A 24,403-nucleotide genomic window follows, 5' to 3' on the forward strand; every position below is an offset into this window, starting at 1 on the left:
TGTCCACGTTTATGCATTTGGGATTGAAAGATATCTAGCTGTAAAATAATCTTAACTATCTTTGTGTTCAGGACTGGGTATTCCAATCCTGCGCACATCTGCCCCTTCCAGCATTTTGCAAAAAGCTGAGACGGAGCCAGGCGGCACGGTAGCACAGTGGTTAGCAATGATGCTTCACAGCGCTAGGGTGCGATTCGCGACTTGGGTCACTGCCTGTGTGGATTCTGCACATTCCCCCAGTGTGTGCATGGGTTTCCTCCGGGTGCTCCGGTTTCCTCCCATAACTCCCGAAAGACGTGCTTGTTAGGCGAACTGGACATTCCTAATTCTCCCTCAGTGTACCCGAACAGGCGCTGGAGTGTGGCAACTCGGGGGTTTTCACAGTAACTTCATTGCAGTGTTAATGTAAGCCTACTTATGAGACTAATAATAAATCTGTGAGCTGCTGGATTTCACAGTGGGAGAAGGAAAAAGCAAATTGTGAACAAAGTCAATTTGCTGAAACAATAATAGGCTGCCTTCGCATGACAACACACTGAGCGCATTTTAGTTATCTATCTTGGTTTAAACAAAATAACTCCCAACTGCATATTATCAGTCCAGCCAAAAGCCTGCTGAAACCCGAATTTGTGCATTTGCTGATCCCAATTGTCTGTTCGGCATCGAGATCAGTAAGGCATCAGAGACTTCAAAAATACATAGAACATAAGAGTGCAGAAGGAGGCCATTCAGCCCATCGAGTCTGCACCGACCCACTTAAGCCCTCACTTCCACTCTATCCCCCTAACCCCCCCAAAAAGTGACCAAAAAGGTGAGGAGGGGTTATTGGGTTACGGGGATAGGGTGGAAGTGAGGGATTAAGTGGGTCGGTGCAGACTCGATGGGCCGAATAGCCTCCTCTTGCACTGTATGTTCTATATTCTCCCCCATAACCTTTTGTTTTGGAAGCCAAGGGCAATTTATCATGGCCAATCCACCTAACCTGCACGTATTTGGACTGTGGGAGGAAACCGGAGCACCCGGAGGAAACCCACGCAGACACTGGGAGAACGTGCAGACTCCGCACAGACAGTGACCCAGCGGGGAATCGAACCTGGGACCCTGGCGCTGTGAAGCCACAGTGCTAGCCACTTGTGCTACCGTGCTGCCCATTACAAAGAATTGTCACAACATTCATACACACAGAAAAAGAGTTACCCATGATGACCTGGCTAGTAACACACTCTTTTTCTCGCCTCCTAACAATCATCAGAAGTCAACAGCCCAGATATCCTGGTCTCTGGATTGGCAGTGACTCGACGTACAACCAAAGATGCATTAAGTCCTGCGGAAGTCCTGACACACTGACCTTCATGAGAATTGTCCAGGGAGACAACTTCCAGCGGGAATTCTCCTTCTCATCGAGTCCTTTCACGAATGTCTCTGACTCGGAGTTAGTTTGGGAGACTGGACTGTTCCGACTTACTTACCCGAATAGTTGGCTGGGAAACGTCAAGCAGAATAATCCTAATCCAACTCTGGGTAAGCACACAACTGACTCTCCCCCTCGACTCCATCCCCTATCAGTCCACCAGACCAGACGCGATTGCCCTGCTGACCAGACCAGGTCCAACCCCGCCCCGTCCGACTCACCTCACCCATCTACCCCTGCCACCCTATCCATTTAGCTCACCCGCATACCCACCCTCCCATTCATTCAGCCACTCACCCACACAATTACATTTACACTGGCCATTATGGTAGCCAGCTCCATTGGGGCACCAAAAGGTTTGAACAAAGCTGCAGTCAGATGATGATGGCCACTACAGGGAAGATTAAGGCCAATGTGTTTTTTGTCTGGCACTGCAATAGCAAAGAGGTTGCAGGCACTCTGCATGTTGTAACAGGTGCTCACAGTCTCCATGTGGTTCACAGTGTTTGAGTTAAAAGCATACACAACTTTACCCATGCTTGAGAATGTATACCTTCTATTGCCATTACACTTGGCTTCACCAGCTCTCTTTGGCCCTGAGTGCCATCGAGCGAGCCTGAGGGGGAGTCAATGCTTTTCTCATACGATTGCAGTGCAGACCCCCTCCCATCGGCCCCCACTCCTCATGGACCAGTCATGAGCCTTCGACACACCACTCGAGGTCCCACCCTTACCTATCTGATCACGGTAGGGATGATGATGATCAGCTGACTGTCCATTCTGGGTGTCACACCACATGGAAATACAAGCATGAGTCTGGATTCAGTTCACAACTGCTGACAATGGTTAAAATCCTTTCTTGTTTGAATAAAGTCATTATTTCTCACTAAATCTGGTTAAGCAGTTGCTATGTAAATATTTTACTTCAATGTAAATATATATCATTGTCCACCTCATTTTATCCAAACAGTGAAAAGTCATTCCCGCAAATTAGAAACTGCTAATTTTGAAACTCCTCGTTCTGAGGACAGAAAGGAGTTAGTATTAGAAACACGATCCTGGGACACTGTTCCACACATTGCCTCCAGTCTCCCATCAGACCATGCACCAAACTGAAACAAACAGCAATGCGGAAACAGCGGCAATCTAGTGAGCAGAAGTGGCTTTCTAAAATATGTTTCGAACAAAAAGAACTGGGCAAAGATTAATCACAAACTACAATTTACTGTACATTGTTGTAATTTGTTAGAGGTTGGATTAGCCGTCTCCTCATATTCACTGATCTATCCCAGCAGGCGCTATTTTATTCAAAATCATTCACACACATTCATCCTGGGTTTCAGCAATCTTTCAACAACCTCAAGGTCACCACTCTCCCTGTATGAAACTGGACACAGTGCTGGAAGGGTGGCTGAAGTGGAATTGTACAGCAATTCAGCAGTGAAGTGCCTGCCTGCCTGAGCTCTCTAGCCTCCGGCCGCAACGGTTGCCATCTCTTTATCCTAGCCTTCAATATATGCAACGTTGGAGCATGGCACAACAGTCTGCGGTACAGAATTCCAAAGATTCACAACCTTCCTAGTGAAGACATTTCTCCTCATCTCAGTCCAAAATGATCGACAACTTATCCTGAGACTGTGCCCGTGTTCCAGATTCCTCAGTCAAATGCAACAACCTCGGCCACTTCAGCTTATGTTTCATGAGATCATCGCTCATCCTTCTACACTCCAGAGAATATAGAGCCAAGTTGCTCAGCCTCTCATCATAGGTCAACCCCCTTATCCCAGGGACCAATCGAGTGCACGTTTGCTATACTCTGAATCTAACAGTTTGCTGTACCCATCCTTGGGACTGATTGTTGTTGAGTGTAGAGGGAGCTTTACTCTGTATCTAATCCCGTGCTGTACCTGTCCTGGGACTGTTTGATGGGGACAGTGTAGAGGGAGCTTTACTCTGTATCTAACCCCTTGCTGTACCTGTCCTGGGAGTGTTTGATGGGGACAGTGTAGAGGGAGCTTTACTCTGTATCTAACCCCTTGCTGTACCTGTCCTGGGAGTGTTTGATGGGGGCAGTGTAGCAGAGGGAGCTTTACTCTGTATCTAACCCTGTGCTGGACCAGTCCTGGAAGTGTTTGGTGAGGTCAGTAGAGGGAACATTACTCTGTATCCAATGCCAGGCAGCACCTGTCATGGGAACGTTTCACAAGGTGGAATAAAGAGAACTTTACTCCTGACTGACCCAGAGAGCTGGCCACTGAATATCAAATTTGCCCCTTCTGCGAGTCTTGATCTTAATGAATGACAAAATGAAAACAAAAATTGATAAAATCTTATGAAAGGATTGAATTGTACCACACACTGTGTGGAGAGGAGTGACTGAACTATTAGGAAGATAGAAAATAAGGCAGAAAGCCTGTTCCCCTCCCCCACTTCCCCCAACAAGGGGAAACATTCTTCCGCATCTTCTCTGTCAAGCCCTGTAAGAATTTGGGATGTTTCAATGAGGTCACCTCTTATTCTTCGAAACGCGGGAGAATGCAGGCCCAGGCTCCTCAATTTCTCCTCATCGGACAGTCCCGCCATCCCAGGGATCAGTTTGGTGAAAATCTGTTGCACTCTATTGACAAGTACATCCTTTCTTAGGTAGGAAATCAAAACTGTACACATTACACCAGGTCATACAAAGGCTCCACACAAAAGATCAAGACTTCTTTACACCTGTATTTTGGTCCTCTCTCAATAAAAGCCAATACCATTTGCCAATTCGAAATATATGTCATGCAGGATTATGAGTATATTTTCAGGTTGCACAAGTTGTAAATAATGTGTTACATAAATCCTGCATTGCATTGACGTTACGAGAGTGAATGAATATCTTCTCAGGGACATGATTGGATGATATATCATGGACGTCGATTGAATTAATCTTATGGTGACTGTGATTGGATTATATGCAAGTCCACAAACCTGTACAAGCAAACAGAATAAAGGCACACACACAGACATCCCCACACACGCAAACATCCCCACACACGCAAACATCCCCACACACGCAAACATCCCCACACACGCAAACATCCCCACACACGCAAACATCCCCACACACGCAAACATCCCCACACAGGCAAACATCCCCACACAGGCAAACATCCCCACACAGGCAAACATCCCCACACAGGCAAACATCCCCACACACGCAAACATCCCCACACACGCAAACATCCCCACACACGCAAACATCCCCACACACGCAAACATCCCCACACACGCAAACATCCCCACACACACAAACATCCCCACACACACAAACATCCCCACACACACAAACATCCCCACACACACAAACATCCCCACACACACACAAACATCCCCACACAGGCAAACAGGGCTGGTTTTAATCAGAGAGTACCTACATTGCAGATAGAGTCCATTCGGCCCATCGAGTCTGCACCGACCCTCCAAAAGAGCGTCCGATCTAGGTCCTCTCGCTCGCCCTATCCCCGTAACCCCACCTAACCAGGACATGATGGGGCAATTTAGCATGGCCAATCCATCTAACCTGCACATCTTTGGATGTAACCCACTGCAGTGGGCACCTGGTGGCCAGGCTTATTTACTCATAGGAGAGTCAATCTCCAGGACAGGAGGAGCATTCCCCAATTAAAGCGGAGGGTGGAAATAGTTGACACGGGATTCATGGCTACTGGCGGTCGGGTGTCAATGAAGTTCACTAATGATTCAATTGACATCCATTATCCTTGATGCAACCGCAATTTAGTGGCGCCTCAGGGATATAACGGGGGACCGCGGATTTCCTGCACTCCTGCCCCTAACCCCTCTAGTTCACACGCCATTCCCGGTTTGGAGTCGTCTGACTGTTCCCGCACGGTCGCTGGGTGCTCCCTCCCTGGTAGGACTGTGCCATGGATTGCGGTGGTACCGGAGGGCATCTCCTCAGCACCTCTTTCTCAGAGATAACTGAATGCAAAGTCAAAGAACCCAGGCTCTCAGGTACTTCAGTGACTTATAGAACATAGAACAATACAGCACAGTACAGGCCCTTCGGCCCACGATGTTGCACCGAAACAAAAGCCATCTAACCTACACTATGCCATTATCATCCATATGTTTATCCAATAAACTTTTAAATGCCCTCAATGTTGGCGAGTTCACCACTGTAGCAGGTAGGGCATTCCACGGCCTCACTACTCTTTGCGTAAAGAACCTACCTCTGACCTCTGTCCTATATCTATTACCCCTCAGTTTAAAGTTATGTCCCCTCGTGCCAGCCATTTCCATCCGCGAGAGAAGGCTCTCACTGTCCACCCTATACAACCCCCTGATCATTTTGTATGCCTCTATTAAGTCTCCTCTTAACCTTCTTCTCTCCAACGAACACAACCTCAAGTCCATCAGCCTTTCCTCATAAGATTTTCCCCCCATACCAGGCAACATCCTGGTAAATCTCCTCTGCACCCGCTCCAAAGCCTCCACATCCTTCCTGTAATGCGGTGACCAGAACTGTACGCAATACTCCAAATGCGGCCGTACCAGAGTTCTGTACAGCTGCAACATGACCTCCCGACTCCGGAACTCAATCCTTCTACCAATAAAGGCCAACACTCCATAGGCCTTCTTCACAACCCTATCAACCTGGGTGGCAACTTTCAGGGATCTATGTACATGGACACCTAGATCCTTCTGCTCATCCACACTTTCAAGAACTTTACCATTAGCCAAATATTCCGCATTCCTGTTATTCCTTCCAAAGTGAATCACCTCACACTTCTCTACATTAAACTCCATTTGCCACCTCTCAGCCCAGCTCTGCAGCTTATCTATATCCCTCTGTAACCTGCTACATCCTTCCACACTATCGACAACACCACCGACTTTAGTATCGTCTGCAAATTTACTCACCCACCCTTCTGCGCCTTCCTCTAGGTCATTGATAAAAATGACAAACAGCAACGGCCCCAGAACAGATCCTTGTGGTACTCCACTTGTGACTGTACTCCATTCTGAACATTTCCCATCAACCACCACCCTGTCTTCTTTCAGCTAGCCAATTTCTGATCCACATCTCTAAATCACCCTCAATCCCCAGCCTCCGTATTTTCTGCAATAGCCTACCGTGGGGAACCTTATCAAACGCTTTGCTGAAATCCATATACACCACATCAACTGCTCTACCCTCATCTACCTGTTCAGTCACCTTCTCAAAGAACTCAATAAGGGTTGTGAGGCATGACCTACCCTTCACAAAGCCATGCTGACTATCCCTGATCATATTATTCCTATCTAGATGATTATAAATCTTGTCTCTTATAATCCCCTCCAAGACTTTACCCACTACAGACGTGAGGCTCACCGGTCTATAGTTGCTGGGGTTGTCTCTGCTCCCCTTTTTGAACAAAGGGACCACATTTGCTGTCCTCCAGTCCTCTGGCACTATTCCTGTAGCCAATGATGACATAAAAATCAAAGCCAAAGGTCCAGCAATCTCTTCCCTGGCCTCCCAGAGAATCCTAGGATAAATCCCATCAGGTCCCGGGGACTTATCTATTTTCAGCCTGTCCAGAATTGCCAACACCTCTTCCCTACGTACCTCAATGCCATCTATTCTATTAGCCTGGGGCTCAGCATTCTCCTCCACAACATTATCTTTTTCCTGAGTGAATACTGACGAAAAATATTAATTTAGTATCTCGCCTATCTCTTCAGACTCCACACACTATTTCCCATCCCTGTCCTTGACTGGTCCTACTCTTTCCCTAGTCATTCGCTTATTCCTGACATACCTATAGAAAGCTTTTGGGTTTTCCTTGATCCTTCCTGCCAAATACTTCTCATGTCCCCTCCTTGCTCGTCTTAGCTCTCTCTTTAGATCCTTCCTCGCTACCTTGTAACTCTCCATCGCCCCAACCGAAACTTCACACCTCATCTTCACATGGGCCTCCTTCTTCCTCTTAACAAGAGATTCCACTTCCTTGGTAAACCACGGTTCCCTCGCTCGACGCCTTCCTCCCTGCCTGACCGGTACATACTTATCAAGAACACGCAGTAGCTGATCCTTGAACAAGCCCCACTTGTCCAGTGTGCCCAACACTTGCAGCCTACTTCTCCACCTTATCCCCCCCCAAGTCACGTCTAATGGCATCATAATTGCCCTTCCCCCAGCTATAACTCTTGCCCTGCGGTGTATACTTATCCCTTTTCATCATTAACGTAAACGTCACCGAATTGTGGTCACTGTCCCCAAAGTGCTCTCCTACCTCCAAATCCAACACCTGGCCTGGTTCATTACCCAAAACCAAATCCAACGTGGCCTCGCCTCTTGTTGGCCTGTCAACATATTGTTTCAGGAAACCCTCCTGCACACACTGTACAAAAAACGACCCATCTATTGTACTCGAACTATATCTTTTCCAGTCAATATTTGGAAAGTTAAAGTCTCCCATAATAACTCAAATCTGTGCTCCTTACCTCTCTACTCTCATTCTCCCTTACCCTAAAACTACAATCCAGGTTCCCATGCCCCTGTTGCATTAGTTTAAACCCCCCCAAAGAGCACTAACAAATCTCCCCCCCAGGATATTTGTGCCCCTCAGGTTCAGATGTAGACCATCCTGTCTGTAGAGGTCCCACCTTCCCCAGAAAGAGCCCCAGTTATCCAGAAATCTGAATCCCTCCTGCCTGCACCATCCCTGTAGAAAAAGGGGTCACCATCAGAGAAAAAATGGGGTCACGGCGAGAGGAGCAGTGACAGAAAAGGGAGCATGAGAAAATTGGAGGAAGGAGGATGAAATGAATCAAGGGTAACGGTTTCCATTAAATGTCAGAAAATGAAACACATCATCGGGCTTTCTAAACTTTACAGATTAAGGTGGTTAGCACTTCCTGTTAACATAATCTCAGGCCTGTGCAAAATCACACATTTATTTTCATTTACTATTGTGAATACACATCACATCTTATACAATGTGGCACATTCAGTCACAGAATAAGGAACAGAGATTGCCTCTGAGATACTTCATCTTTGCGCTGGATTTTGGGGCAGCACGATAGCACAGTGGTTAGCACTGTGGCTTCACAGCGCCGGGGTCCCAGGTTCGATTCCCCGCTGGGTCACTGTCTGTGCGGAGTCTGCACGTTCTCCCCGTGTCTGCGTGGGTTTCCTCCGGGTGCTCCGGTTTCCTCCCACAGTCCAAAGATGTTCAGGTTAGGTGGATTGGCCATGATAAATTGCCCTTAGTGACCAAAAAGGTTAGGAGGGGTTATTGTGTTACAGGTGGAAGTGAGGGCTTAAGTGGGTCAGGGCAGACTCGATGGGCCGAATGGCCTCCTTCTGCACTGTATGTTCTGTGTTCTAAACTTAATCATTTTAATACCATTTCTTAAAAAGAATTGAATGGTGCTTGAAGAACACTCTTGCCTTTCATGTCTGATTTTGAAGCTCTGATCACGATCTAGATTTTCTCTTGTGTGTGTCAGACCCCGCCTTGCTCTACGATGGTTTCTCAGCATACTTCTTGCAGAGGATGGTGCGTGAGTGTCAAGGTAGATAGAATAAAAATACAAGTTTGACATGAAGCCAAGAAAACCTGGGAGAACACCGTCAATCCGCCAAAACCTGGGAGACAGTGTGGAATCTCCAAAGGAGACTCTCCATCAGGATCTCTCCTGCTTCCATCCTCGATGTGACCAGCACGTTCCACATGCCATGCAGCCACCCCATCTGCACCTTCCTATCCCATTTCTCCGTAAGAATGATTGGACTCGATGCAGACTGTTGTGCCGTTTCGCCAGACTTTGGTCAACCTTCAGTTCATTGGTGAGTTTATTTATAGATTTTGGCAAAGGAGGATACACCAGACTAGTCGCTGCTCAGAAGTCTGAATTAATAGGTCAAAGAGGAGAATGTGTCGCTGTTTTAAGTTATCTAAGGCCAGATCTGCCAGATTTGATTCCAGGAGTAGTAGGGAAAATGGAATTGAAACCCAAGATCAGGGGCATCACAGTGCTGCCTCACAGCGTCAGGGACCAGGTTTAATTCCGGTCTCGGGTGACTGTTTGTGCGGAGTTTGCACACTCTCCTCGAGTCTGCGTGGGTTTCCTCCGGGTGCACCGGTTTCTTCACACAGTCCAAAGATGTGCAGGTTAGGTGGATTGGGCATGCTAAATTGCCTCTTGGGGTGAGATTACAGGGTGGGGGATAGGCCTAGGTAGGGTGGTCTTTCAAGGGGTTGGTGCAGACTTGGATGGGCCAAGAAGCCTCTTTCTGTACTGTAGGGATTCTATTATGATCAGCCATAATTTTAAAAAAAATTAATTTAAGGGATGTTAGGCCAGCATTTATTCCCCATCGCAAGTTGCCCTCCAGAAGGTGGTGGTGAGCTGCCTTCTTGATCCGCTGCAGTCCCCGAGGTGTAGGTACACCCAATGATAGGGAAGGGAGTTGAAGGATTTTGACCCAGCAATAGTGAAGGAGTGGCCGATATACATCAATTTTGAATTGAATGGCGAAGTACAGATGATGGGCCTTGTGATCCGCTCCCGCTTAATGTCCTCTACACTGTCTCTATCAAACACTCACAGGGGAGTTACAGCATTTTTGATATTGCATGCTAACAGATGGTAGTGAGCCACAAGCTTCAAGAACCTGGGAGAAGTATGCTCTTCGAGTCTGTTCCACCATTAAACTAGGTCACAGCTGGTCATTAGTGAGCACGATTGACCCAAGGGACTCCTGCATCGCCTGTCTGCTTCTCTTTCGACTGCCTGGCGGGCACTCATTCCCTCTCCGTCTGCATTCTTCTCATTTGCGGTGTGACCACCTCCCTACATGTGCCATCCATGCAGCTTTCCGTCTCGCGGATGCCTCCTGCCACTGGTGCCTCCAGCCGTCGTTTGAGCTCCAAAACCTGGAACAAGAGCTTCTACAGCCGGTGAAACTTCCTGCAGTTGTCTCGGACACAGGGTTCGCCCGTCAGCTCCCTGTGCCCTTAGCTCTAGAATTCCTTCCCGAAGCCTCTCTCCGAACCTATATCTTCTCCTGCATGTTTGTGTGCTGTACTTTTCTTTGTTATTTGTATGATTGAAACCTACTTTGACCAAACGTTTGGTCACCTATCCTAGTATTTCTTTACATGCTCAGTGTCTAACTTTGTTTGTAACCTTGCTTTGAGACATCTTATTACATGAAGAAAGTTATTAATGACAAGTAGCTGTGTGGTTCTGATGCCTTCCGACCAGATCCGTTAGAATTGAGGAGTCTGGCTCACTTTTGTGAGGGAAATTGGATGGAAAAGGAAGTGCATCAATGAGAATGGATGGTAATCTCGATCAGCTAACCTGTAGGGCCTTCATTGTTCTATCTCCTTCACACACTGCATAGATTTGACAAATTTCAGGTGTGCTGAGCAAATGGTCTAATAAGCACCCAACACTAAGCAGCATTAGATCTTAATGCTTAGCAGTGTATGATCTCCAAACTGATATAAATCCTCGAGACCTGTATCCAAAAGAGCCTGAAGATATTCTCGACTGAATTCTTCCAAATATCTGCAACCAAACAAACCGAGCAGAACCCGAGGTTCAGCACGGGTTTGTGGTAGGTGGAGGGTTAGCATCAGTTGGTCATTCTGATATTCTTCATACAATAAAACATACACCAGAATATTGCTGAGCAAGACCCTAGCTGGGGAACATGGTCAAGACAGTTCTTCACAAGATAACATTTTACATCTCAGCAAATTACCAGCAGATCCAGATTTTAGCAGCAAAGAACGCCACACCCGATACACATGCTAAATCATCAAGCTGCACAAGTTCTTCTTAAACTAAGGTATCAATTACAGCCTCAGCTACATTGCTTTCTATTTGTTCCAGGGATATGGGTGGTGCTGCCATTTATTCCCCATCCTAGCTCGTCTGGCGGTGCTATAATATAAGCAAGAAACCTGCTCGGCCACCTGACAATCACCCACGTTGCTACAGGTCGGCTGTCACTTTGGGCAACGCCTGCAGATTTCCTTCCCGAAACGACATTAGCAAATTAGGTGTTTTTTTTACAATAAGCGGACAGTTTCATGGTCGCTGTTGCTGATCCCAGGGAGGTCAGTGTCACTGATTCCCGCGGCACTCCACCAGTTACTGCTTTCCAACCCCAAACTGACCCATTTATCGCGACTGTTTTCTGTTGCTGAGCCAATTCTCTCCCCCTGTTAACACCATGAGTGCCGATATTGCACAATAATCTTTTATGTGGCCCCTTAGTGTGACACCCAAGGCCCTCAGCTGTGTAATTCCCCTCTTCAAACTCTCCAGTTCCAGATCTTCCTTAGAAAACTCCCTGCAACCTACCTCTTTGGCCATGCATTTGACCATCGGCCCTGATAGGACACTGCATGGCCTGGTACCCAATGTTGCTTTATGATGCCCCTGTGAAGTGCCTGGGGAATGTCAAATGTGCTAAAAAGATGCACATAGTTGCTGTCAGTTTTGGATTCCCCCCCTCGAATGGAAACATTTTTTTCACTCAAGCCCTTTCATAATTTTGCAGACCCAGTCTGTTCAGCCTTTCCTGATCGTTGCCGCTTCTCAGTTTCAGTACAATATTGGCACCTCACCCAACACTTCCACACATTTCTGCATGCTATTGTTGAATCGTGCATGGTACGACAAGAGTAAAAGCAGCACGTCTAGCCGCTGGCTCATAAAAATAATTGTCGTCTGTGGAGAAGAGCAGCTACGATCAAGGTTTGCCCCTCCTCTCTGTCCATTATGATACCATTCATCGGGCTGGACGTTTCTGCTTTCTGCATGCTCCAGCTCACTATTTTCCACCCGTGTTCTTTCAAGCGTAGAAAATCGCTGAACCACAAAACGGAGAAGCGGAACGTGTTTGCCGACATTGTGTGGGGAGTTAAAAAATGGGGAGCAAAGAGGCCCAATGTTAATGGAATGTTAGTTATATTGTTAAGATACACAAACGAAGGGTATTGTTTAATTAAGTACTTAAGTCTTTAATTAAGCTGTCAATCTGGTTATTTTAGTTAATTTGATTAATTGTTTTTGCTCGCAGATATTAAAAAGTGTGACGAGAGACTGTGCCCCGTCCCCCACCTAGAACGATATTTAGATTTAATTTGGAAAGATCCATTTAATTTCTTTCTTCATTACAGCGCCCCTTTAAGGAGCTGTCAATTTGTTTAAATTGGCTAATTTGTTTGTCTGCTCGTTTGTGTGATTGATTACTCAAACAAGTAGAGAGAGCCTGCTGGGGCTATGGATTGGCAACCCATATGTAATGCCGCATTCTGTGAATAAGCTTGTCATTAAGAAGTATTAGTGTCTAGTATCGCACTTCAACGGGGTTGGAATGGAGATAACAGTAAGGGCATGGGGCAGATGTTCAATTTCTTCCCAAAATAAACCTTTAAAAAAAGTGAGAGATGCCGAGCAAACGACGACACTTGCATCAAAATCACCCTCGGAACTGAAGCGTTTGGGTTACAAGAGCTAAAATGAGTGGAATGTTGAAACGAGACATGGAACAGCATCCTCTGCTGACCAGTACGGTCTTTACCTCATGCTCGACATTTTCGAACGGATGCAGTCACTGCCTAGAGGCAAACTAGCTGGCTTTCTAATTGGCCGTTTCTATGGAGCTGTGTTTGAACTTCGCTCGTCTCAGAGATTGAAGAGGTTTCACCAAGTCTGAGCCGAAATCTGACCTTCTCTCTGCTGTGGGCGGGAAAGTTGTCTGAACGGGCATATCCCCAAATCATTTGCAGGCTAATTCATGCTCCTTATGAAAATGCATATAATTATTTAAAGTAGGACGAAGCAGGAGTTCTTGGGGCTCTTGCCGCTCCAGACTGCAAGGTTGACGTAAACCCTAGCTCGTGCCTTAGGGAGGGGTCAAAGTACCATCAAGGGAGCCAGCAGACACTAGCTGGAATACTTTTTCATCTATTTATTTGCATTGATTTCGAAAGACTTTGCCGTGTCACAATGAACAGAATCACAAGTTGGAGAGAAAGGATTGAACCATCTACAAATTTATGTGCAATAATAAACTGCACATAGTCTAGGCTGACACTCATAGGCAGTACTGAGGGAGTACTGCATTAGCAGCGAAGCTACATTTAGGTTTGTATTTATATACAACCACCAGATATTTCAAGCACTTTACAAATCATTGACCAGGGCTCTTTCAACAACATCTTCTAAACCCACGCCCTCTACCATCTACAAGGACAAGGGCAGCATTCGCATGAGAACACCACCACCTGGAAGTTCCCCTCCAAATTACTCACCAGGCCAACTTGGAAATATAATCAGCCGTTCCCTCACTGTCGCTGGGTCAAAATCGTGGAACTCTCTCCCTCACAGCGCTGTGGGTGCACCTACACCACAGCAACTGCAGCTCGAGGCAGCCCACCACCATCTTCTCATTGGGCAATTAGGGATGGACAATAAATGCTGGACTTTCCAGCGACACCCAAATCCCGTAAATGAGTAAATAAAAGGTGTGGAATGAGCCAATTTTCAGCAAGCTCCCACAAACAGCAATGGAATATGGGCCAGATAATCTAATCTTTGTGATGTGGATTAAGATGGCCAGTCGGTAGAGATACTGTTGCCATTAACAGAGGAGTTGAGACCACAGGCCACCGATTTAAGGTGTATAGCAGAACAAGCGATGGGATGAAAAACTATTTTTCGCCGCAAGAGGCCAGGATCTAGAATGTTCCGCCAGAGGCTGTGCTGGAGGCAGATTCAACTTCAGCTTTCAAAAGTAAATTAAATCATTACGTGAAAAGGAAAAATATGCACATCTGTGAGAAGAGTGGGGTGAGCTAAATTGCTCTTTCAGAGAGCTGGTGCAGACTCTATGGCCTCCTTTGGTGCTGTAACTATGCTATGAATCTCTAAATATCAGCCAGGAGACGGAGGATAACTTTCATACACTTCTTCAAAATAGAGACTCTCTTACCGTCACCCAAGAGGACAGATGGGGCCTCAGTTTAACATCTCACCACAGTCAGCATTCCCTCAGTTCTGCACAGGATTAAAAGTCTTTTGTGCTCAAGTTCTGAAGAGGAACTCAAGCCCACAGCCTTCTGACTCAAAGGTGAAAGTGCTTCCCCCCTGAGCCGTGACTGACTTCAGCAGTGATGCTAAACCCAAGTTCCGTCATATTGATTTAGCCAGACATTAAGAATCCCGTCGCACTATTTAAAGAGCAAGGGAAAGGACAGGGTGGAGACGAGTGAGAGTTTTCCCATTGATACCACCCTATCATCAGCACAACATAACTGGTAATTCACCTGATACGCTGTTTGTGCGAGCTTAGAATTATAGAATCCCTACAGTGCAGAAGGAGGCCATTCAGCTCCGATACGGTAACACAGTGGTTGGCACTGTTGCTTCACAGCACCCGGGTCCCAGGTTCGATTCCCGGCTTGGGTCACTTTCTGTGTGGGATCTGCATGTTCTCCCCGTGTCTGCGTGGGTTTCCTCCGGGTGCTCCGGTTTCCTCCCACAAGTCCCGAAAGATGTGCCTGTTCGGTGAATTGGACATTCTGAATTCTCCCTCTGTGTACCCGAACAGGCACCGGAATGTGGCGACCAGGGGATTTTCACAGCAACTTTGTTGCAATGTTAATGTAAGCCTACTTGTGACAATAATAAAGATTATAGAGTGTGCACTGGCCCTCTGAAAGAGCACTCCATCGAAGCCCACTGCCCCGCCCTATCCCAATAACCCCTTGATCTAACCTTTGGACACTAAGGGGCAATTTTGCATGGCCAATCCACCTAACCCACACATCTTCAGACTGTGGGAGGAAACCGGAGAACCAGGAGGAAATCCACGCAGACACGGAGAGAACGTGCAAACGCCATACAGTCACCCAAGGCTGGAATCGAACCCAGGCCCCAGACTCTGTGAGGCAGCAATGGTTAACCACTGTGCCACCCTATGTTCTATGCACAATTACTGCAATGTACTGGCTCATTGTCAACAGTAAATTGCTTTGACAAGGAATATTTGTTTCTTAATTTGTTGCCAACACATGGTCGATACAGGCGAGGCTCCGATTAATTCCCAGCAATCGGCAACCAGAGGTGATGGTGGTGGGCCCAGCTGTCCAAGTTGATAGCGCCCCCATGATGGCATTGAGCAGAGATCCTCTGCTAAAGAACTCCAGGAAAATCCAAGTCAGGATGGAGCTCCCATAATCTTGCTGCACTTTTTTAAATAAAAGGAATCGCGTGCAGCTGAAAGCTGCTGCCACTGCATCTTTAGTGAATGGCAACAGTGCAGACTGTGGACAGCTAGGTGAAGTTGTCATGTCATTGTTTAAACTAATTTAAACTAGTTTAAACTAATTTGTCAGGGGGCTGGGAAACCGAGCTGCGTTCCAAAAGCCAGTGTCGAGAGTAGTGAGGTACTGAGGAGGGCATCAAGGTCGCAGAGTGTACCGGCAGATAGGAAGGTGGGTTGAAGTGTGTCTACTTCAATGCAAGGAGCATCCGGAAGAAGGGAGGTGAACTTGGAGCGTGGATTGGTACCTGGGACTACGATGTTGTGGGCATTACGGAGATATGGTTAGAACAGGGACAGGAATGGTTGTTGGAAGTTCCGGAGTATAGATGTTTCAGTAAGAGTAGGGAAGGTGGTTAAAAAGGTGGATGAGTAGCATTGTTAATCAAAGATAGTTTAATGGCTGCAGAAAGGCAGTTCGAGGGGGATCTGCCTCCTGAGGTAATATGTGCTGAAATTAGAAATAGGAAAGGAGGTCACGTTGTTAGCAGTTTTCTATAGGCCCTCAAATAGTAATAGAGATGTGGAGGAAGAAATTGCAAAACAGATTATGGATCGGTGTGGAGGTCTCAGGGTAGTTGTCATGGGTGACTTTAACTTTCCAAATATTGATTGGAACCTCTATAGGTCGAACAGTTCGGATGGGGCAGTTTTTGTACAGTGTGTGCAGGAGGGTTTACTGACACAATATGTGGATAGGCCGACAAGAGGGGGGGCCACATTGGATTTGGTACTGGGTAATGAACCGGGCCAAGTGTTAGCTTTGTTTGTGGGAGAGCACTTTGGAGATAGTGACCACAATTCGGTGTCTTTCACTATTGCAATGGAGAGGGATAGAGCCATAAGGCAGGGCAAGGTTCATATTTGGGGGAGGGGTACTTATGATGCGAGTAGGCAAGAATTAGGGAGCATAAGATGGGAACAGAAACTGTCAGGGAAAGGCACAAATGAAAAGTGGAGCTTGTTCAAGGAACAAATACTGCGTGTCGTTGATAGGCATGTCCCTGTCAGGCAGGGAGGAAAAGGCCGTGTGAGGTTCACAAAAGAGGTTGAATGTCTTGTCAAGAGGAAAAAGGAAGGGTATGTAAGGATGCGAAAACAAGGCTCAGTTGGGTCGCTTGAGGGTTACAAGGTAGCAAGGAATGAGCTAAACAAAGGGCTTAGGAGAGCTAGGAGGGGGCATGAGAAGTCCCTGGCGGGTCGGATCAAGGAGAACCCCAAGGCTTTTTACTCTTATGTGAGAAATAAAAGAATGACCAGGGTGAGGTAGGGCCGGTCAAGGACAGTACTGGGAACTTGTGCATGGAGTCAGAAGAGATAGGAGAGGCGTTGAAGGAATACTTTTCTTCAGCGTTCACCAAGGAGAGGGGCCATATTTTTGAGGATGAGAGTGTGATACAGGCGGGTAGGCTGGAGGAGGTAGATGTTCTGAGGAAGGATGTATTAGCAATTTTGAAAAACCTTAGGATCGACAAGACCCATGGGCCAGATAGGTTTTATCCTAGGATTCTTTGGGAGGCAAGGGATGAGATTGCAGAGCGTTTGGCTTTGATCTTTGGGTCCTCACTGTCCACGGGGTTAGTGCCAGAGGACTGGAGAGTGGCGAATGTTGTTCCTCAGTTCAAGAAAGGGAATAGGGATGACCCTGGTAATTATAGGCCAGTTAGTTTTACTTCGGTGGTTGGTAAGTTAATGGAAAAGGTACTGAAGGATAGGATTAATGACTGTTTGGAAAAATGCAGCTTAATCCGGGATAGTCAACACGGATTCGTGAAGGGTAAATCTTGACTCACAAATTGGTTGAATTTGGTAACTAAGTGTGTAGATGAAGGTAGAGCAGTTGATGTCGTAAACATGGATTTTAGTAAGGCGTTTGATAAGGTTCCCCATGGTCGGCTCATGAAGAAAGTAAGGAGGTGTGGGATAGAGGGAAATTTGGCCAATTGGATAAGTAACTGGCTATCACATAGAAGACAGAGGGTGGTGGTGGATGGAAAACTTTCAGACTGGGGACCAGTTACCAGCGGTGTACCACAGGGATCAGTGCTGGGTCCTCTGCTATTTGTGATTTTTATAAATGACTTGGAGGAGGGGGCTGAAGGGTGGGTCAGTAAATTTGCTGATGACACCAAGATTGGTGGAGTAGTGGATGAGGTGGAGGGCTACAAAGAGACATTGATAGGATGCAGAGCTGGGCCAAAAAATAGCAGATGGAGTTTAACCCTGATAAATGCGAGGCAGCACGGTAGCATTGTGGCTAGCACAATTGCTTCACAGCTCCAGGGTCCCAGGTTCGATTCCAGCTTGGGTCACTGTCTGTGCAGAGTCTGCACATCCTCCCCGTGTGTGCGTGGGTTTCCTCCGGGTGCTCCAGTTTCCTCCCACAGTCCAAAAAGATGTGGTTAGGTGGATTGGCCATGATAAATTGCCCTTAATGTCCAAAATTGCCCTTAGTGTTGGGTGGGGTTACTGGGTTATGGGGATAGGGTGGGGTGTTGACCTTGGGTAGGGTGCTCTTTCCAAGAGCCGGTGCAGACTCGATGAGCCAAATGGCCTCCTTCTGCACTGTAAATTCTATGATATGATTCATTTTGGTTGGAAAGATTTGAATGCGGATTACAGGATCAACGGCAGGGTTCTGAGGAATGTGGAGGAACAGAGATCTTGGGGTTCATGTCCACAGATCTCTGAAGGTTACCACTCAAGTGGATAGAGCCGTGAAGAAGGCCTATAGTGTGTCAGCATTTATTAACGGGGCTTGAGTTTCAGAGCCTTGGGGTTATGCTGCAACTGTACATGACCCTGGTGAGACCACATGTAGATATTGTGTGCAGTTCTGGTCACCGCACTATAGGAAGGATGTGGAAGCATTGGAAAGGGTGCAAAGGAGATTTACCAGAATGCTGCCTGGTTTGGAGGATAGGTCTTATGAGGAAAGGTTGAGGGAGCTAGGGCTTTTCTCTTTGGAGTGGAGGAGGATGAGAGGCGACTTAATAGAGGTTTATAAGATGATGAGGGGAATAGATAGAGTGGACGTTCAGAGACTATTTCCTCGGGTGGACGTAGCTGTTACAAGGGGGCATAACTATAAGATTCAGGGGCGGGAGATATAGGAGAGATGTCCGAGGTAGGTTCTTTACTCAGAGAGTGGTTAGGGTGTGGAATGGACTGCCTGCTGTGATAGTGGAGTCGGACACTTTAGGAACTTTCAAGCGGTTATTGGATAGGCACATGGAGCACACCAGAATGACAGGGAGTGGGATAGCTTGATCTTGGTTTCAAACAAGGCTCGGCACGACATCGAGGGCCGAAGGGCCTGTTCTGTGCTGTTCTATTGCAGCAAACTAGGGAAGATTATTGCTGAAATCTCTGAAGTTGACAAAAATCAAGGGAATTCTCCAACTATGTCCTGGAGCTAACCTGAAATGTTGACTACCTTTAAACCTGTGCAGTGGCATCTTTTACATTACTTTAAGAGGCATCTTGTTCAAACAAAAAACACACACCTCCAATAGGACAGCACCCACTTCGCATTAGTCTAGATTATATGCCCAAAACATGGCAAGGAACAGAAGCAAGAATGTTACCACTGGAGTTGCAAAACCTGAAATCGTGGCAGGCGCCGGTTTGATGGCGAATCGTGATGCACCGCCCCCTCCAAAATGGTGTCATTGTGACGCACGATGCGCGTAGTTGAAACACCGCTCGCATCTCATCAGTGGGCCCACCAGCGATGCTCCGCCTCCAACAGGCCGAGTTCCTGATGGTACGGTCCACGTGTGGTCTCAATGGCCGTGAACCTGGCATGGCGGCAGCTGAGAGAGAGCGCGGCGGACAGTGTCCAGCACCGCGATACTTCCCCGACAGTCATGCCGTTGGCTTGGGGACCTTCTGCAAGGGCTAAGGGGAGTAGTGGCCAGGAGGAGGGCTGTGGGGTCAGGGTGGACGGTTACAGAGAACCATCATCGCAGCCGGCAGGACAGCCATGTGGCTGTGTATGCCGCTGACAGCCCGCTAGAAACCAGAGCTCTGGGTCGTGTAAGTGCCCCCACCACCCCGGGGGCATCCCCCTGGGTGCCCTCTGGCCCCAGCTAACCCATCAGCTGTATGGGTGCTCCAGCACAACCTGTGCCATTCTTTCGGCCCCGATCAGTGTGTGTGTGTGTGTGTTTGGGGGGGGGGGGGGTGTAGTGTGAGCGCGGCTGCACCTCGTCAGCCCTGCGAGTGTCCATCACGACGTGGCCATTCCCCCACCGTTTTTCGTGTGTTCTGCTGGTGTTCCACGCGGCGCCGGTGATAGCCCCTCACCGGTCGGTAGGTAGCGGAATCGGTGGGGGAGTGGCGCCAATTTTTCTGACGTGGAACACACCGGATGCTTCGTTGGCGACAGCCCCTGGACTCCCAGTCTCTTTTCCTGCCCCTTAGCTTGGATCACAAACATCTCGCTTTTCTTCTCGTTTAGTTTGTACCCTGAGAAATTGCCAAAGTCCCTCAGAATCTGTATGACCTCGCCCAACCCCTCTAGTGGGTCCGAGATGCACAGGAGCAGGTCATCCGCGTAAAGCGAGACCCGATGCTCCCCCCCCCCCCCCCCCCGAACCAGCCCCCGCCAGTTCCTTGAAGTCCGCAGCGCTATAGCCAGCGGCTCTATCGCAAGGGCGAATAGTAACGGGGAGAGGGGGCACCCCTGCCTCGTCCCCCGGTGGAGCCTAAAGTATTCTGACCTCACCCTGTTCGTGCACACACATGCCACGGGGGCCTGGTAGAGTAGATGGACCCTCACCGAACCCAAACCTTCTTAGCGCCTCCCACAAGTACTCCCATTCCGCCCTGTCAAAGGCTTTCTTCTGCATCCATCGCCGTCACTACTTCTGCCTCCCCTCCCTCTGAGGGCATCATGATGATGTTTAGGAGCCTCCGTACATTAGAGTTCAATTGCCTGCCCTTGCTGAAGCCTGTCTGAGGAAGGCCAAAAGGGCTGTCTACGAGTACGGGGACAAAGCGAGTAGAATGCCTATCATCCCAAGGACACAGTCCTCAATTCTAGCAGCCAAGATCTTGGTCAGCAGCTAGGCGTCTACGTTCAGGAGCGATATCGGTCTATAAGATCCACACTGTAGTGGGTCTTTCTCTCATTTGAGGACAAATGAAATCCAAGCCTGTGGCATTGTTGGGGGGAGGGTCCCCCACACTTTGGCCTTATTAAAGGTTCTTAGTAGGAGTGGGCACAGCAGTTCCAAAAATTCCTTGTGGAATTCTACAGGGTAGCCATCCGGCCCCGGGGCCTTGCCCGACTGCATGTTCCCTAGCCCCTTTACCATCTCCTCCAGCTCTAGCGGGGCCCCCAGTCCCTCCACCAGATCCTCTTCCACCTTTGGAAACCTCAGTTGGTCCATGAATTGCTTCATTCTCCCCCCCCCCCACCTCTGGCGGGGGCTCTGACTCATACAATTTACCGTAGAATGCACAATTTACCGTAGAACGCCCTAAAAACTTTGTTCACCCCCTCTGGGTCTATGACCGTGTTGCCCTCTTTATCCCGTAATTCCCCAATTTCCTTGGCCACCTCCCTCTTGCGAAGTTGGTGCGCCAGCATTCTACTCAGTTTCTCCCCGTACTCGTAGACAGCCCCTTTGGCCTTCCTCAGCTGTGCTACCGCCTTCCCCGTGGTCAGCAGGTCGAATTTCGCCTGCAGCCTCCGACGCTCTTTCAGTAGCCCCGTCACGGGGGTCTCCGCGTAGCTCCTGTCTACTCGGAGTATGTCCTCAACTAGCCTTTCTCTCTCCGCTCTTTCTTTCTTCTCTCTGTGGGATATGACAGAGATCAACTCCCCTCTGATCACTCTCACACCATGGACGCCGCTACCTCCCCCAAATCATTAGTTTCCAGGTAGTTTTTAATGTTCCCCCTTATCTGCCCACAAACCTCGTCGTCTGCCAGCAGTCCCACATCTAGCCTCCATAGTGGGGGCTGACCTCTCTCCACCCCAAGACGCAAATCCACCCAGTGTGGAGCATGATCGGAGACTGCTGTGGCCGAATATTCTGTCCCCTCAGGGATTAGCGCCCTGCTCATCGCAAAGAAATCCATACGGGAGTAAACCTTTGTGGACATGGGAAAAGAAAGAGAACTCCTTCGCCCTCGGTCGGGCGAATCTCCACGGGTCTACGCCCCCCCACCTGTTCCATGAATCCCCTCAGTTCTTTAGACGCCGCTGGTCGCTTCCCCGACCTGGGAGTTTGACCGGTCCAATACAGGGTCCATGACTGTGTTGAAATCACCCCCCATAATCAGATTGTGAGAGTCAAAGACCGAAATCTTACCCAGCGTGCGCCTCATAAATTCCACGTCGTCCCAGTTCGGGGCGTAAACGTTCACTAGCACCACCTGAGTCCCCTGCAGCTTCCCGCTAAGCATTATGTATCTGCCCCCCTTGTCAGCCACAATATTCCCTGCCTCAAAAGCCACCCATTTGCTGACCAGGATTGCTACTCCTCTGGTCTTTGAATCCAGCCCCGAATGGAACACTCTGGCCCATCCACCCTTTTCTCAATCATGTTTGGTCCGCAAGTTTTAGGTGCGTCTCCTGTAGCATGGCTACGTCTGCCTTTAACTAGGTGCGAGAACACGCGAGCCCTCTTGACTGGCACATTTAGGCCTCGCCCATTCCACTTGATCAGCCTGGATCTTCCCTGCCGATTAGCCATCTCCCTTTTTCGGCCAGCCTCGAACCCGCATCTCCCGCTTACTCGAGCCCTCCCATTGCCTGCCCCCACGTGTAGGGCCCCTCTCCTCCCTACGCGACCGAGCTCTACAAAAGCCGAAAACATGGCCGAAGACACAGGGAACAAACAAAAATAAGAGGGAACAACATAATGTCGCTGCCTCTGGCTACTCGGCAATTACCATCCCCACCAGAGTAAGGTCCCAGTGTGCCTGTCCTTTAGGTTGAGTCCAACTTTTCTTGCTTGATAAAGTTCCACACCTCGTCCGGTGTATCAAAGTAATGGTGGCGATCTTGATACGTGACCCACAGCCTCGCCGGATGCAACAGTCCGAACTTGACCCCTTTGTTGTGGAGGGCCGCCATTGCACGGTTGAATCCTGCGCGCTTCTTGGCCAGTTCTGCTCCCAGGTCCTGGTAGATGCGGATTATGCTGTTCTCCCACCTGCTGCTCCCCTCCTTTTTAGCCCATTGCAGGACTCGTTCCTTATCCGAGAAGCGGTGGAACCGTACCACCATGGCCCTCGGCGGTTCATTCGTTTTGGGCCTCCTTGCAAGGACTCTGTGCCCCCCATCCAGTTCCAGAGGTCGAGGGAATGCTCCTGGTCCCATCAGGGTCCCCAATAACGTGGTCACGAATGCGCTCACGTCCGACCCCTCCAGTAGGCCCAGAATGCGCAGGTTTTACCTCCTGGATCTGTTTTCAAGGTCTTCCAGCAACTCCTGCCACCTGTTATGTAGGGCGTCGTGCGCCTCCACCCTGACAGCCAGGCCCAGTATCTCGTCCTCATTATCCGAGACCTTTCTCTCAATCTCCTTGATCGCCTTCTCCTGCATTTTCTGGTCTCAACCATTTTCTCCATTGAGGCCTTCATTGGGGCCAGCATCTCCGTTTTCAGGTCAGCAAAGCAACTTCTAAGGAACTCCTGCTGTTCCCGCGCCCACTGGGCCCACGCTGCCTGATCCGAGCCGGCCGCCATTTTCTGTTCCCGCGCCCGTTCTTGCCGCTTCTCGTTGCTCGTTTGTTTGGCCGTCCTGCTCCTGGTCCCCTCCATAAACTACTGTGGGGAGCCTTCCAGCGCCGTTGGCCTGCCAATTTGTGCTGAAAAGGGGCCGTCAAATGCCGTCCTGCTCCTGGTCCCCTCCATAAACTACTGTGGGGAGCCTTCCAGCGTCTTTTGCCCGCCGATTTGTGCCGAAAAGGGGCCGTCAAATGCTCCTTGAAAGGGCCCATTGGGTCCGTTAGCGGCGGGAGCTGCCGAAAACGCGACCTACCTGCGCATGGCCGCCACTGGAAATCGCTCAGGAGTAAATTTACAAAGTAAGAAGCCATTTCAATGGGTCAATTAAACATCAGTACACAAGTGTAACCTTACTGGTTGGATACATGTACAACTCACCAATATAAAACCAGGCATTTGAATTGAGGAGGCCTTCAGTCCACAACAGACAGATTTCACTTTCACTCAGGGCTTCAATTCCATACGACAGCTGATATTCCAGTTTCGGGATCACGTAGATAGGGACGTGCTGTTAAAATATATAAACAGAGGTCACACATATGCAGGTAAGCTGATAGTCTAAATGTCACTTCTTGCGATTATTCTTTGCTGATTTTGTTTTTTAGGTTTACAAATTCTTTGTTTTTAACGTAGAAACCAAACTGCCGAAGGCATCAGCGCATGAACAGGCATGTTCTCATGTTCCGGTTTGGTTACTACATCGTTAACCCAAGTTACTTTAGCTGATTTCTGCTGGAAATCCTCTGAAAATCCACAGCCTCTCGGGTAGCACCCATCGGGGGAAGGAGGAGTGGTGGGGTGGCAGGGGAGAGGGTTAAACTGAAGCGTCCTCTCAGGAGAATCATAGACATCAGTCCCCAATCACCATCCCCTCCAATTCCGACCCCAGGAGTAATCACTACACAGCCCCC

The 24,403-nt window shown here is 48.5% G+C and overlaps 1 protein-coding gene across 3 annotated transcripts in view; it reads right to left on the bottom strand.

Annotated features, from left to right (window-relative positions):
- ice2 (interactor of little elongator complex ELL subunit 2) overlaps positions 1-24,403 on the bottom strand; it is a 129,518-nt gene that overhangs the window by 42,536 nt on the left and 62,579 nt on the right. For all 3 annotated transcript variants that reach the window (XM_072493097.1, XM_072493098.1, XM_072493099.1), the window contains one exon: positions 23,871-24,000. In XM_072493097.1, coding sequence (XP_072349198.1) covers positions 23,871-24,000 — 130 coding nt within the window. The remainder of the gene's footprint in view (positions 1-23,870; positions 24,001-24,403) is intronic.

Source organism: Scyliorhinus torazame, chromosome 30 (genome assembly GCF_047496885.1).
Source record: "Scyliorhinus torazame isolate Kashiwa2021f chromosome 30, sScyTor2.1, whole genome shotgun sequence".
Taxonomy (NCBI): Eukaryota; Metazoa; Chordata; class Chondrichthyes; order Carcharhiniformes; family Scyliorhinidae; genus Scyliorhinus; species Scyliorhinus torazame.